Source organism: Nematolebias whitei, chromosome 15, assembly GCF_014905685.2.
Source record: "Nematolebias whitei isolate Nwh7 chromosome 15, NemWhi1, whole genome shotgun sequence".
In the NCBI taxonomy this organism is placed as follows: domain Eukaryota; kingdom Metazoa; phylum Chordata; class Actinopteri; order Cyprinodontiformes; family Rivulidae; genus Nematolebias; species Nematolebias whitei.
Genome location: NC_056512.1, coordinates 17,527,857 through 17,540,942, shown reverse-complemented (window position 1 = coordinate 17,540,942; position 13,086 = coordinate 17,527,857). Strand labels below are relative to the sequence as shown.

The 13,086-nt window shown below is 42.1% G+C and overlaps 3 protein-coding genes across 3 annotated transcripts in view; 2 read left to right on the top strand and 1 right to left on the bottom strand.

Moving 5' to 3' along the window:
• The first annotated feature begins 369 nt into the window (after positions 1 to 369).
• Positions 370 to 3,506, top strand: epor (erythropoietin receptor). The gene is made up of 8 exons (XM_037689415.1): positions 370 to 563; positions 731 to 866; positions 1,064 to 1,230; positions 1,581 to 1,732; positions 1,833 to 1,989; positions 2,126 to 2,213; positions 2,309 to 2,396; positions 2,513 to 3,506. The coding sequence occupies exons 1-8, from the start codon at positions 461 to 463 to the stop codon at positions 3,254 to 3,256; spliced, it is 1,635 nt and encodes a 544-aa protein (XP_037545343.1). The 5' UTR covers positions 370 to 460; the 3' UTR covers positions 3,257 to 3,506.
• A 3,212-nt stretch (positions 3,507 to 6,718) lies between these two features.
• On the bottom strand, positions 6,719 to 7,955 carry swsap1 (SWIM-type zinc finger 7 associated protein 1). The gene is made up of 2 exons (XM_037689414.1): positions 7,649 to 7,955; positions 6,719 to 7,295 (listed from the first exon to the last, which is right to left on the bottom strand). Exons 1-2 carry the CDS (start codon positions 7,916 to 7,918, stop codon positions 6,768 to 6,770), a joined length of 798 nt encoding a protein of 265 aa, XP_037545342.1. The 5' UTR covers positions 7,919 to 7,955; the 3' UTR covers positions 6,719 to 6,767.
• Positions 7,956 to 8,615: 660 nt separating this feature from the next.
• Positions 8,616 to 13,086, top strand: part of znf653 (zinc finger protein 653) — a 13,655-nt gene continuing 9,184 nt past the window's right edge. The window contains exons 1-4 of the mRNA XM_037689413.1: positions 8,616 to 8,974; positions 11,502 to 11,819; positions 11,896 to 12,380; positions 12,465 to 12,642. Of these exons, the coding sequence (XP_037545341.1) occupies positions 8,635 to 8,974; positions 11,502 to 11,819; positions 11,896 to 12,380; positions 12,465 to 12,642 (1,321 nt within the window). The 5' untranslated portion in view covers positions 8,616 to 8,634. The remainder of the gene's footprint in view (positions 8,975 to 11,501; positions 11,820 to 11,895; positions 12,381 to 12,464; positions 12,643 to 13,086) is intronic.

The window sequence follows — 13,086 nt, the reverse complement described above, 5'->3', positions numbered from 1 at the left end:
ATCTATCTATCTATCTATCTATCTATCTATCTATCTATCTATCTATCCATCTATCCATCTATCCATCTATCCATCTATCCATTTATCCATCCATCTCTGTCTGTGCGTTTTTACGCACGACACCTCCTTTACGCACGCAAACATCAATGAGCGCGTGATTCCCCACCACCACCACCAACCAGGCAGTAGAAAGTTGTCTTGCACTGTTTCTTGGGCTCCACCTCCCCTGAGCTGTAAACAGCTCGTCTCTCCGTCTTATCTCTCAGAGGCAGGCGCGTAACCGCGTTGCGCCTTCCCGTGATACAGGAACACAGAAGAAGAAGAAAAAAACACGCACACACACTATAGTTTCACTCCTGGCAAGAAGAAGAGCGCGCGTGTTTGTGTCAAGCGGTTGTTTTAGTGATGCAGGTGCCGAGCAGACGCTCCGAGTCTTTCTGTTCACGGAGAGGACAAAAGGATGACATGTGATCAACTCCGCCGGCTGTGGGCTCTTGGCCTGGTCCTCTGCGCCACCGGGACGCTGTCCTGCGTTCAGGGCGCGCAGGATTTCCAAAGGAAAGGTATGAAATGGTGACGTCATTGGAATTATTGAGAGGATCTAAACAGAAGCACAACTAAAGGGGTCTGCTTTGTATATATTTTTTTTATTAATGTAATAAAACAGCAGTCAATAAAACTCTTGGTCACGTGGGGATCTCTCACTTGTTGCCATCCTTTTCCTGCTCAGCTTCCTTGCTTCTGAAAGAGGAACCAGAAAACCCAAAGTGCTTTGCTGAGAGCAGGAATGACTTCAAGTGCTTCTGGGAGGAAGACGAGGAGAGGGCTGGTTCTGTGGACCAGTACTCCTTCACCTATGCCTACCAGTAAGACACTTTCTGATAAAACTGTCACTGCGCCTCTTTGTCCCCTCCTCATGTGTAAATTCAGGTTTACAACAGAATGATGTTTCACTTTATGCACTGACGTTATGTTTTAGGAGAGAACAAATAAAGTGACAACGTGTTTGTGTTGTGAAGCTCTGTCCATTCTCTGAACCCTCGACGTCTTCGTCTGTCCCCAGAAATGAAAACAGCAGCACGTGCCCCCTGAGAGTCGTCCCCGTGGCGAGCGGGAAACGGCTCTTCATCTGCCATCTGAACCGGATCCAGATGTTCGTCCAGTTGGACATCCAGGTTCACCGGGACGGACTCCAGCTCTACAATCGCAGCCTTTTCATCGATCTTGTTTGTAAGTGGCTCTAACTGTTGATGTTGAAACACAACCTTGGTCTTTGGTGCAATTTTCATAAAATGAGTGGACACAAGAATGACACCAAATAAATCTTGCTCTGAGTCTGCTGAAAACAATAACATTTGTAAACTATTGTTGCTACGTGATCTCTGTTGGCCATAAAATATCTGTGTCGTCCTCCACTCTTGGTTTCAGCTGCATAATTCAAGTTTTGTGTAGCGGCTTAAACTAACATGGTAACTGCAAAAAATATATAACAAGGTATTTAAATATTTCAGAGGATTTATTTTGTAAGAGAAATGGTTCCAAAATCCTCCCAAACAATTCCCCTTCTGTCTGTTTGGCAGTTCTTCTGGACCCTCCTGACAATGTGACAGTGAGCAGCACGGGTCATCAAGGTCAGCTGAACGTTAGCTGGCTTACGCCTACTCGGATGTACATTTATGACAGCGTGATATATGAGATTATCTACGCTCCAGCAGACAGCCACGTTGGCCAGGTATGGCGGTTACTCCAGTAATGCAAGGACGACTGACGAATTTGCAACGCTTGCTACCGTGATGTGTAGATATTTCCTTACAAGGTTTTTTATTCCACAGGTGGAGGTGGTACATAGCCGTTCTGAGTTAATACTCCGAGATCTTCAGCCTGGTACAAAGTACAGGGTACAAGTCCGTGTGAAGTTGGATGGTAACACCTACAATGGCTATTGGAGTGCCTGGAGTGACCCTGTATTTATGGAAACTCTGCCTGCAGGTGAATATTCATATACATTTACTGTCCAAACACTGTACTCACAGCAGCTCAAGGATATTTTGAATAGTCTACAGTAGTAGCACATTACTGTACAGTGAAGGATGGAAGTCAAACCTGCGTACTTTGCTTCCCACAGAACTTGACCCACTCATCGTGTCAATGACGTTCATCATCTCCTTCATCCTCATTCTTCTTTGTCTTGTCATGTTTTTGTCCCATCACAGGTCAGTGCATCAAAAACATACCAACCTCCCAGTGCCAAAAGAATGTTTGTTTGAATCAGTCCAGTGAAACAATCTACTTCTATATATTTTTTCAGGTTCCTTCAAAGGAAGATTTGGCCAGTTATCCCAACGCCTGATAGCAAATTCCAAGGTCTTTTCACTGTTTATGGTGGGGATTTCCAGGTAAGAATGAGAAAAGTCTAAATGCACAGTATCTCCCTGAGAAATTCCCTGAAAAAAAGTTTAATTAAGTTCCACGCTGACAAGGAAAGCTCTAATACGTCTTGGTTTTGCTTTAGGAGTGGTTAGGCCAGACCAGTGGAGGCTTGTGGGTGACTTCAGCTCTTATCTACTCTGAAGAATGTCCTTCTCCTCTGGAAGTACTCTCAGAACTCAACCTTTGCCCCTCTCTGCCCTCCCCACCTCTTCCACCCAAGGCCTGCAAAGCTTTGACCACTGCCAATAAAAAGGAGGACAATGGTCTAAAGACAGGACTTATCGAGAGAGAGCTGTCAAACACAAGTGATTCAGCTCAGACAAATGAGTGGAGAGCCATGCCACACGACCAGTGGCTGATGGATCGCTTACGAGCGTTTCAACAGAACCCTGTCCCTTGCTCCCAGGCTTCTTTGCTGGAATCTCAAGATACATACGTCACCCTCAGTGCCAACAATCCCAGTGAAGACGACCACATCAATGACAGTTTTGAGGAAACCTTACCCCTGGAGGTGCTTTTTGCCTCTAGGAAGACAACACTGAGTGAGTCCCACTCTGACCTAGGGTCCGTGCAGCAAAGTTCTGGGTCAGGTCGCCTTTCATCTCAGTCCAGCTTTGAGTATCCAAACCAAGCCTGGACACCTAAAGGCCCTGGGTACACTTACATGGCAGCGGCAGACTCTGGCGTCTCAATGGATTACAGCCCCATGATCAGAGCCGACGACCTAGGGAAAGTGACGATCTATGCCAATGAGTATAAAAATGATATTCCAGCTCACAGAAGACCCGTCTTGTTGAGGCAGTACCCTGTCCATGATGATGGCTGACGAGAAGTCAGACTGGACCAATTACATGTGGACTGAGGATCGGTGAATATTTTTTTTTACATAAGTCTCCATTAACTGTTAAGAAAAAAAATCAAAGCAAGGAGCTGACTGACACCAAAGAGTAAGCTAAATGGCTCAAAGTGGAGGGTTTGTTGGATGTATCAAGACACTACACTCGCCCAGAAATATCAGCTGTGAGTTACTACAAATACTGATATTCAGCATTCTACATGCTAATCTGCTGTGTCTTTCAGGTTAGATAGGAAATTTTATATTTCAGTTGTGTGACTAAACAATATATTCGTATATGAGCTAAGTGTACGCTTGTTTTTTTGTTGTTGTTAAAATGGCAGAATTGCTATCAGATCCATGTTAAACACTGAAATGCAAGACAGCTAATAACAAATAACTTACTTTATTTCACCTATACTTTACTATTGTGGGTAAATTCCTTTGCGTGGATCAAATTATCATCACAAGTGCCTTGATAAATGTATAAAGCTTTACATATAGTTGCTTATTTTTTTCCATGCTAACTTTTTTTTTTTTCAAATAAGACTTAAGAGAATGTTAGTAGCTGTACTTGAAGCTACTAATTTCAACATGCTAAATTGTCCCTAGGTGTGAGTGAGAGAGTGAATGGTTGTCTCATTTGTCTCCATGTGTCCCTGTGATGGACTGGAGACCTGTCCAGGGTGTCCCTCACCTCTCATACAGTGACTGTTAGGTATGGACACCAGTGACACCAGTGACACCAGTGACCCCCCGACAAGGAAGAAACGGGTAAAGATGATGGATGGATAAATTGAGAACTGTTAGCGTATTGATGCTAATAACATGTGTTGTAATCTTAGTTCCTCATCTTAGCATGCTAACACATCTCATGCTAACACATCTCATGCTAACACATCTCATGCTAACACATTAATCTTAATTCAATCTTCATTCATCATGTTTAGCATGCTAACATTTGGTCGTTAGCACAAGCTGAAACTGAATAAACTTGGGAAATGTTTAGCTTTCGAGGTTTTCAGCTCTAAAGTTCTGAAATTTAAACTTTGATGAGACGACTTGATGGAACAATTTTACAATTATTCATGCTGTTGTACGTCTGATCAGCTGATCAAATAAAACTAACAGAAGCTTGAGTAGAGCTGACTTCCCATTTCAGCAACAAATTTGCATTCTTCCACAATTTGTAAAAGATCTTAACAAATTGAAACATTAAAACTAAAGCTTAGAGTTAAAAGCTATAAAGTGTTACACATGTACTAATTGTTTTTTGATCTTTCAATTGGGTTTATTACCTATAATACATATGGTAAACTATTGTTTTTCAAAAATACAAAATAATAATAATTAAATGCTGTTTTGTTAAATTTGAAAATTAAAGCTAAAAGTATTTTTCTTTTCTTTTGAAATCAAAGCAATAAATTTTTGCCTTTATTTCTAAAAATTTTCAAGTAAATACCTAAAATTACTGTTACTGTAGAATGTGCATTACAACTCTCTCTTCCAACAAACTGTAGATGTTGGTTTATTTTTCTTCCACATTTTATTTTTTGAACACTGCCATCTAAAGAGCAAAGTAGGCCTAACATTTTTACACAAAACATTTCAGGTCAGTGCACTGCAAATCTTGTTTGTAACTTTTTAATGCTTCTTTGATGGTGTGGAATAGAAATTAAAATTGTAAATACTTTAAATGTACATACATTTCAAAGCATTTTTTATGTTGTATGGAGAAAAGTATTATGACACAAGCAATGATTTTAAAAAAAGTGAATGTGCTATTTTTCTCTTTTTATACCTATATCTATATTTTACTTTTAATATCATATTTTTGTTCAATTTAGTTAAGCACAATTTAATGTTTTCTATTTTACAATGCATTTCTTTTAAAAGCGTTCTTCTTTTGCCTTAAAATGTTTTGAAAATCTGAAAAATAAATGGATTTTAAAATACAAACAAATCTATGAAGTTTTCATTTCAAATAGACTAAAAACAGCGACAAATCAAGGTTCACCACCTCAAGTGGAAGATGAATTATTACTTTAGTCATCAAAATGAAACATATAATTTACATCCAGTATGCATTTTTACGCAAGCACATTTAGCAAAAATAAATGTTACCATTTAAAACGTTCATTGTTCAAACACTATTCTTTTCCCATTATGCAACATGTTTAAGTTCTTACATTATATTCACATTTCAACACTGTTTTACACGATAAGATATACTGTAATTTCCGGAGTATAGAGCGCACCCAAATATAAGCCACGCCCACTAAAATTTAAAACAAAACAAACAAAAGTTGTACATATATAAGCTGCGCTTGTGTAGAAGTCGTGGGTGTCCACGTTCTAACATGATATATATATATATATATATATATATATATATATATATATATATATACAAAGATTTTTTGGATTTCTAATTAAATTTTAGGCCTACTACAATATAATACTATAATATGTAAATGCATATATTTAACTAAATATCTAAGGAGAGGGGAGAATGTGGTCCCCATTCTCTCCTCTTTCCCCGTTTCATTGGTCCACTGTGACCTGTTTGGTCATTTTATTGGTCAGATTTTTTAACCTTTATTTATACAGGTAGTCTCGTTGAGTCACGAGGACTGAGGCAGCTATGTGAGTGCCCAGATGGCAAGGCTGAATGTTTTGGTGGCATGAAGCTTGTAAAAAAAAAAAATATATATATATATATTATATATATATATATCCATAAATTAGTTGCATCATTGTATAAGCCGCAGGATTCAAAGCCTGTGAAAAACGCAGTGGCTTATAGACCAGAAATTATGGTACTTGTTTAAACACAACTTTATTAAATTGTAGGAATACGTTATCACATAATTACAAAATAATAATTGCAATGAGGTTTTGTTATAATCTAAGAAAAATAAAATGTAACATAAAGTATAACATAAAAAATTGATTATGAAAAATAAACCTTTCATGCTATATGACAATAGTTTCATTTTATTTTTGTTTGTGGCAGCAACATATTTCCATATTTTAGCTCGTCTAGGATTCCAGTTGTCCGTTGGTTTAAAAAAAAACAACAACCTTGTATCTGTTAATATTTTCCTTGAAGATGAATTTATATTTTGCAGCGTTATTGTCTTGAAAGCTCTCTACCAGTGAAATGTATTAAGTTGCATTACAATAAAAAAACAGACGTCACAAAATAAATATTTTAATATAAATGTACATTTCCACATATTTGTTTTATTTTAATGTGTATGCAAGACAATATTCAGAAAATGATATGGAGCCCAACATTTTGAAAATTATTGTTCAGTTATGAACATTTTCCATTCAGGATGCCACAGCTAACATATCTTCCGTGTATGTTTATCAGATTTCAAACTAAATAATGCGCATCTAGAATGATATGGTCATTTTAAATCATATTTGAAAAGACAATGAGTTCACATAACTTTGTAGCAGAACAGTTATGGTTAATTCAGTCGTCCTTCCTCTTTCAAACCAACTTGAACTCCATTAAACCATCTGGGAAAATGAAGAGCTTCCACTCCTGGGCCACGGATGGCCCGTCTTCACAGCTCTCTGCGAGTCCTCTCCCTGAAAGGTAAATGTGCCACGCCTCCTGCGCTGCAGCAGCCACAGCTTCGTAGCTTCTGTCCTGGTCCAGAGTGCAGCGCACCTGGAAATAACGGTCAAGAACATCAAGAATCGGATCTGTGGACGACTCCTTGCCGTCTTGCCCAGCGTCTCCATCTGACAGGAAGGAAGCAATGAAGGAGGAGGGGGCTGAACTGGACCCCCTCTGTGTGAGAAAGGCAGTGGTGTCACAAAGCAGCGCACACACATGTGCAGCACAGGACTGCTCTCCTGAGTGAAATCCACTGTGGCCGTGGCCTGCAGCTCCCCGCAGGAAGCCCTCCAGTCTGTCAATGATGATAAGCGAGGGGGGAGCGGGGGACTCGTGGAGACTGGCAACCTGCTGGAGCAGCTCCTCCAGGGTCCGCGGGTAGGAAAATGTGATTTTCTTCAAAATCAAGATAAAATAAAATAAAAATCAAGACAGATGAAATTATGTTATGTACAGTAACAGAGGCTAGATCATAACATGTGTCTTCGTGTGACGCCGTGCCATCAAACATTACACTGGGTTTACAGACCCCCCCCCCCCCCTTATTTATTTTAAATAGATCAATCAACCTTTATTTATACAGGTAAATCCCATTGAGCCTTGAGGACTCATTTACAAGAGAGACCTGATATTTTAAATAGATAATTTGATTACAAGTGATGGACCCACACAAAGAACTCCAGATTAATGAAGTAACACCAAATAAATAAACGTGTATATGTATACACATGCACATGTTTGAGTTCTACCTTTAGACTTTCTGGGCTCAGACTCGGACTGCACCTCTGCAGGAACACAGGCAGGCTCTGAATTTGAGTCTGGGCCAAGAACAGCACCTTGAGGCCCCTCTCTGAGGCGGCGGTGACGGCCGCCAGCAGCAGCAGGGAGCGGCTGATGCGGTGATCTCCCACCATGAGGGCGCTGCAGGGTGCGGGTGAGGGAGGACAAACACTGGGGTCCTTCTTAAGACCACTCTCGGACATGAAGGTCTTGAACACGAGCGTCAAAATGTCCGTCATTACTGCGAGAACGACGTGTGGAGCTCAAGTTTGCCGCGTTTGCTGCTGCCGTGGAGCTGAAGTGGGCGGAAGTGGTCCGGGTACAAACATTACTGGGTTCCATTTTGAGACAGCCACCGGTGTTGTACCGAAGAAAGAACCCTCGTCGTGCTCCGTAGTTTTCAGTAACGCCATCACCCTCAACGACACAGTTAACATTATGTCATCGTTATGACAAGCTAATGAATGTTTTAATACAATGCAAGAAGCGAAAACATTTAAACCCCAACTATTTTTTTAAGTTACAGGAGTAAGCATGCATCACTTTTAAAAATAATAATGCATACTTCAGTCAAGAAACTTTCGAAGGAGGGTGCGCAGCTTAGTGCTATTCATGAAAATAAAACCACAAGTCTGTCACATTTCACTTTTACTTAGTTTATTTCTGAAACAAACAAAAAAAAGTTTATAATGCGCTTCCCTTACAGGAGTGCTAGGTTTTGCGGGGGTGCTTTTTTCCACACAACACCAGCCTCTGACAGTCGCAGATCCGTTCTTCGGCTGAAACGCATGTGAACACAAATACGTTGAATTTTTTTTTTTTTTTTACTATTGTTTGTTTAATAAGCTTCAGCATAAAAACAAAAGTATTTTTTTAAATTTCTATTTTATTCTTTTTTTCTATTTTCCTGTAAGACATGAGGCTACTTCCGGTGTAGTCAGCTGTTGAAACCAATATGGCGCATTGCCTGGGAGACGAAGACGGTGCTTTGGACACTCAGGGAGCCGGAGACCAAGGGGTTTTGAGGCGCTGCAGGGGACGGCCGAGGCTCACGGACTCCGACCGAGCCCAGAGACGTCTGGAGTCCCGGAAGAAGTACGACGTGAGGCGGGTGTACCTCGGAGAGTCCCACAAGCTGTGGAGCGAGCTCCGCAGGAGGACCAGCCTGAGTGATGCTGGACTGGCGGAGTACCTCATCCTGCTCAACTCCACGTACGGAGAGAAACACCGACAGAAACACTGCGGGTGGGAGCCTGAGCCCCTGCAGCCATGCTGTCTGCACGAGAGCAAGCAGGGCTGCACACAATTACATGCACGTTCTTCGTAGTTTTATTGCAAATGTTCTGCGTTACAGAGAGAAGATCACAGGAGAAGGTGCAGGAAAACTCCACCGAGGTGAATACTTGTGATGTCTGCATGTATCACACAATGTTGAAGGAGCTGCTGCTTACACAGAATTTGGGAATAAGTCAAAATATGAAGCCAGTTTAAGAAAAGTAACAAAAAACAGCTAGATTCTAAGGTAGAAAACTAAAAACAGGAACATGTCAGCATTGGTCCCTGCCAGGAGTCCAACAGATGTTTGAAGCCACTTAGAGAGGTCAAGGTCGAGAGCTTCAAATGTTTTTGTAAGATATTCCAGGAAACAGGAGCGGAGTAGGAGAAGGTCCTTTTGCCTAGTTCAGTCCTCATTGAGGGAACACTGCAGGTAATAATGTCCTGAGAGCGCACGCTGTAGCTGCACTCACGCAGAGACATGTAGGAGGAGATGTATGAAGGCAGCAGACCAAGAAGTGATTTAAAGATGAAAATGTACCAGTGAGAGAGTCTGCGTGAAGTTAATGATGTCCAGTTAACCAGTGAATACTGGGTGCAGTGGTGGGTACGATAATCACAGCCAGTTATGACCCTTAGTGCACCGTGATAGACAGCATCCAACATCTGCAGGGTTCTTGTAGGAGCATTCATGTAAATAATGTCACCGTAATCCTGCAGGTTTTCAAGGTTTCTCTGCTCCAACACACCTGATTTAAACAAGTGATTAACTTGGCTTCTGTAGAACTTGAAGACCCGAGGCATGTATGAAATAATGTGCAGCTTTCATGCTGGAAGCTGGTGTACAGACAAAATGTGAAAACTGCGTGTGCACAAAAATATTCATATTTATTTAACTGTGCACATGCACGTTTTTGCTCACCTTTCCTTCATACATCAGAACAAACATGGAAAGGAGCGCACATGAGGCACCTCCCCTGACACGCCTCCATTTAAATAAACAGATACAGACGTGTCCTGCATGTGTTTCTTCTGTCTGCACGTTAAGTGGTGTCTAGATGCAGGAAACTGGAATTTAATGGACAGTGAGTGAGAGACACTTAAATAAGTACTGTAATTTTCGCTGTATAAGTCAGTTTTTTTGCATAAATTATCATGCACTGCGACTTATACAGCAAAGTGACTTTTTTATGTTCCCCCCATATTTATAACACAATTTTTGGCTGTGATCTGATGGTTTCATTCATTCTTACATGGAAAATATTGAACACTATTATTTTCAGCCACTAGAGGGCCCTCGACTAATATGGCAAACCAAGTGTCTCATTAGTAGGTAAAATGGCTATTAATGAGACACTTTGCTTGCCATACAGAGCCACCTTCGTCTCGCACCGGAACTCCTGAAGCAAACGTCAAGTCAGCTGCATTTTGCCGCGCAGACCAGGAGAAATGCAGCTGATTTGACCGTTAAAGTGCATTTATTAAGGAAAAGTTCAACTGAGATACACCTTTGATATAGTGTCAAGCAAACAAATAATTGTTTTTAAGTGTTAATCTTGTTAAATTCGTGTTAGTTCTCCCGTGCACGTTCCAGCATCCGACATTTAGCAGCCAATTGATTTTTGGCACAACACCGGCCCATGTTTCTGGGTTGGCAGCGGTGACGCGTAATAGATGTGACTTATATGGTGAAGCGACGTATTTATGTTTTTTCCCCACTTTATTAGACATTTTTGGACTGATGCGACTTCTACGGCGGTGTGACTTGTAAGGCAGCAAGTATGGTAATGAGGTGTGAAAATGTATTTGCCCACACCTGCAAAGAGGAGGGATTGTGTGTGAAGTGCGATTCCCATTGAATGAAGTGAACGGCAGCTGCATTTCTAACATCCTTCTACCAGTATACCCACTGTCCCTCCTCAGGACATGTCCAAACCTTCTCAGTCTGGTCTTTCGAACTTTATCTCCAGTTGTTCAACCTCTGATGATCTCATTCCTAATCTTCTCCATCCTTGTCAATCATAAGGAGAACCTCAACATCTCCGTTTCTGACACTTCCAGTTCTTTCTCCTTTTTGTCCATGTCTCTGTCTCCAGACCATACAACATACGTAGCTGGTCTCACCACTGTCTTGTAAACTTTTCCTGTTTCTTAAAATTGCTCTCTCCACTCACCAGGATCCATCATTCTGCACCGCCTCAAACAAAACAAGAACTACCTCTGTCCTTGCACACAGTGCACGTCCTACTACCCACTAGAATATCTTGCACCAAAACCATTAAGGCCTGCTTGTATTTCCTGTTTAGTTCCAGTTTGGAAAAACAACCATCTAGAAAACAACCAACCTCTAACTCCTCAGTGACGGGGGACATCAGTGTACCACTTGTTGACCTGGTCTTCTAATCTTCTGACAGTTTCTTCCTGTTTGTGCTTGTTTTCTTACACTTAACATAAATGTGTTTTTGACCTGCTGTTTTTCACTGTATGTCAATCAAAACTAGAGTCAACCCATATTCTTGGTAAGCTGTTTCCTTTTTCTTGTTCCAGGCAGGAAGCAGCGCGTGTCGAGCCTCCAGAGTCTGGTGTGTTGGTACCAGGAGCACTCGGGCTCCTGCCCCCACGAGCCCCAGCTCCAGGCCCTGGAGCCTCAGCCTGACTTTTCCACCGCTGCAAAGTGGCAGTGTGACTCAAATCACTCGTTTGTGCAGTACCTGTTCTCTCCGCTGAGGGAGCCAAGTGACTCGGAGCCCGAGGAGAGAGGAGACGGGGACAGTGATGAAGAGGGGATGGATAAAATGGACACACCTCTGGATATAGAGTCCATGAGCAGACAGAGGCGAAGAGAGGCTCATCAACTGTATAAAGGTGCAGCAGCGTAACTTTATGCTTTTGTTTCTTCTTTCTTTTAAATGTATCAGTTTATGATCTGCTCCTTTTGTAGACGTTGGACAGAATGTTTCTGAGGAGCAGTGCACAGCCCTTATCCAGACTGAAGAGGCCTCAGGTCTACACCGCAGGTCCAGCCCAGAGGCCTCCTCTGGGGGTGCTCCTCTGACCGGACAGCCTGCCTGGGAGGTGGAGATGGTGCAGCAGCAGGGTTCCCTTACAGCAGCGCTGCACTCCATCCCTGCAGAGGATCTGAAGCAAGGCGAGGACGGAGGAGAGGGAGTGGGGGAGCAGCACAGAGAGGAGGGAATCCGGACTGCGGGGCATGGGTATGAGCTGGAATCCTTGGCAGATGAATTGGAGAAGACGGATGAGGACTCGGTGCTTTCACAGAGCTTGAACGATCCTGTCCCTCTGGGTGCTCAACATGAGCTGTCCGTCCCGCCACCAGCTCAGGGTCAGACTGAGCTGTTCGACCCACAGACAGCTGTGACCAGCTGTGAGATCCCTAACCAGAGGACGGCTTTAGAAGGCTCACAGGTCCGTGAATCGATGCCTCGCACAGATGAGATGGTTAACAGCAGTAACTGCAGTCCAACTCATAACATTTGGATTTTTTTCTAGCTAATTATCATCACGGGTTCCAGCTACGAGGCTTTGGCGTCAGAAGGAATCCAACTCAACATGGGCAGCGGAAATGTGGAGGAAGTCACCTGCACTGTCATCGGAGGGCTCACCTACAACCAGGTGTGCACGCCGGACTCAAATGTGCCAACAGCACCAGATGAAGACTCCTTGACAGGTGAACTACATTTGCAAGTAGAACCTCTTGAGCTTGAATCAGATTTTTTTTGTGTGCTATCATTTTCCCTTAAAATATTTACTGTGATTTCCAGACTATGGCGAGCACTCAAATATAGGCCGCTCACACTAAATAAGAAACAAACACACAAACAAATAAGTACACATATTAGGCTACGCTTGTGTATAAGTCGTGGATGTCCACGTTGTAACATTAGATATTTACACGTTTTTTTTAACCTTTCAATTAAATATATACCGATAACATAAATAAATATGTACATTAAATGTGTTTTTTTTTTCTGAACTATGCCTTTAACGCGGCTGGTTAAAATAATGAAAAATACAGTAGCCTACCAGGAAAAGCCATTGATTGCTATGTTCATCTTCCTCCTGCTGCAAGCTTGTGCTGCGCAGATTCATTGAGTCATGAGGACACCCCCCC

What these genes read in the sequence shown, in the direction of transcription:
- swsap1 (XM_037689414.1), bottom strand. Translation starts at nt 7,918, where the DNA reads ATGACGGACATTTTGACGCTCGTGTTCAAGACCTTCATGTCCGAGAGT. An exon ending in TGAGCCCAGAAAGTCTAAAG is followed by an intron (nt 7,296 to 7,648) that starts GTAGAACTCAAA and finishes TTGATTTTGAAG; the next exon opens with AAAATCACATTTTCCTACCC.
- epor (XM_037689415.1), top strand. Translation starts at nt 461, where the DNA reads ATGACATGTGATCAACTCCGCCGGCTGTGGGCTCTTGGCCTGGTCCTC. An exon ending in TCCTTCACCTATGCCTACCA is followed by an intron (nt 867 to 1,063) that starts GTAAGACACTTT and finishes GTCTGTCCCCAG; the next exon opens with AAATGAAAACAGCAGCACGT. An exon ending in TTTATGGTGGGGATTTCCAG is followed by an intron (nt 2,397 to 2,512) that starts GTAAGAATGAGA and finishes GTTTTGCTTTAG; the next exon opens with GAGTGGTTAGGCCAGACCAG.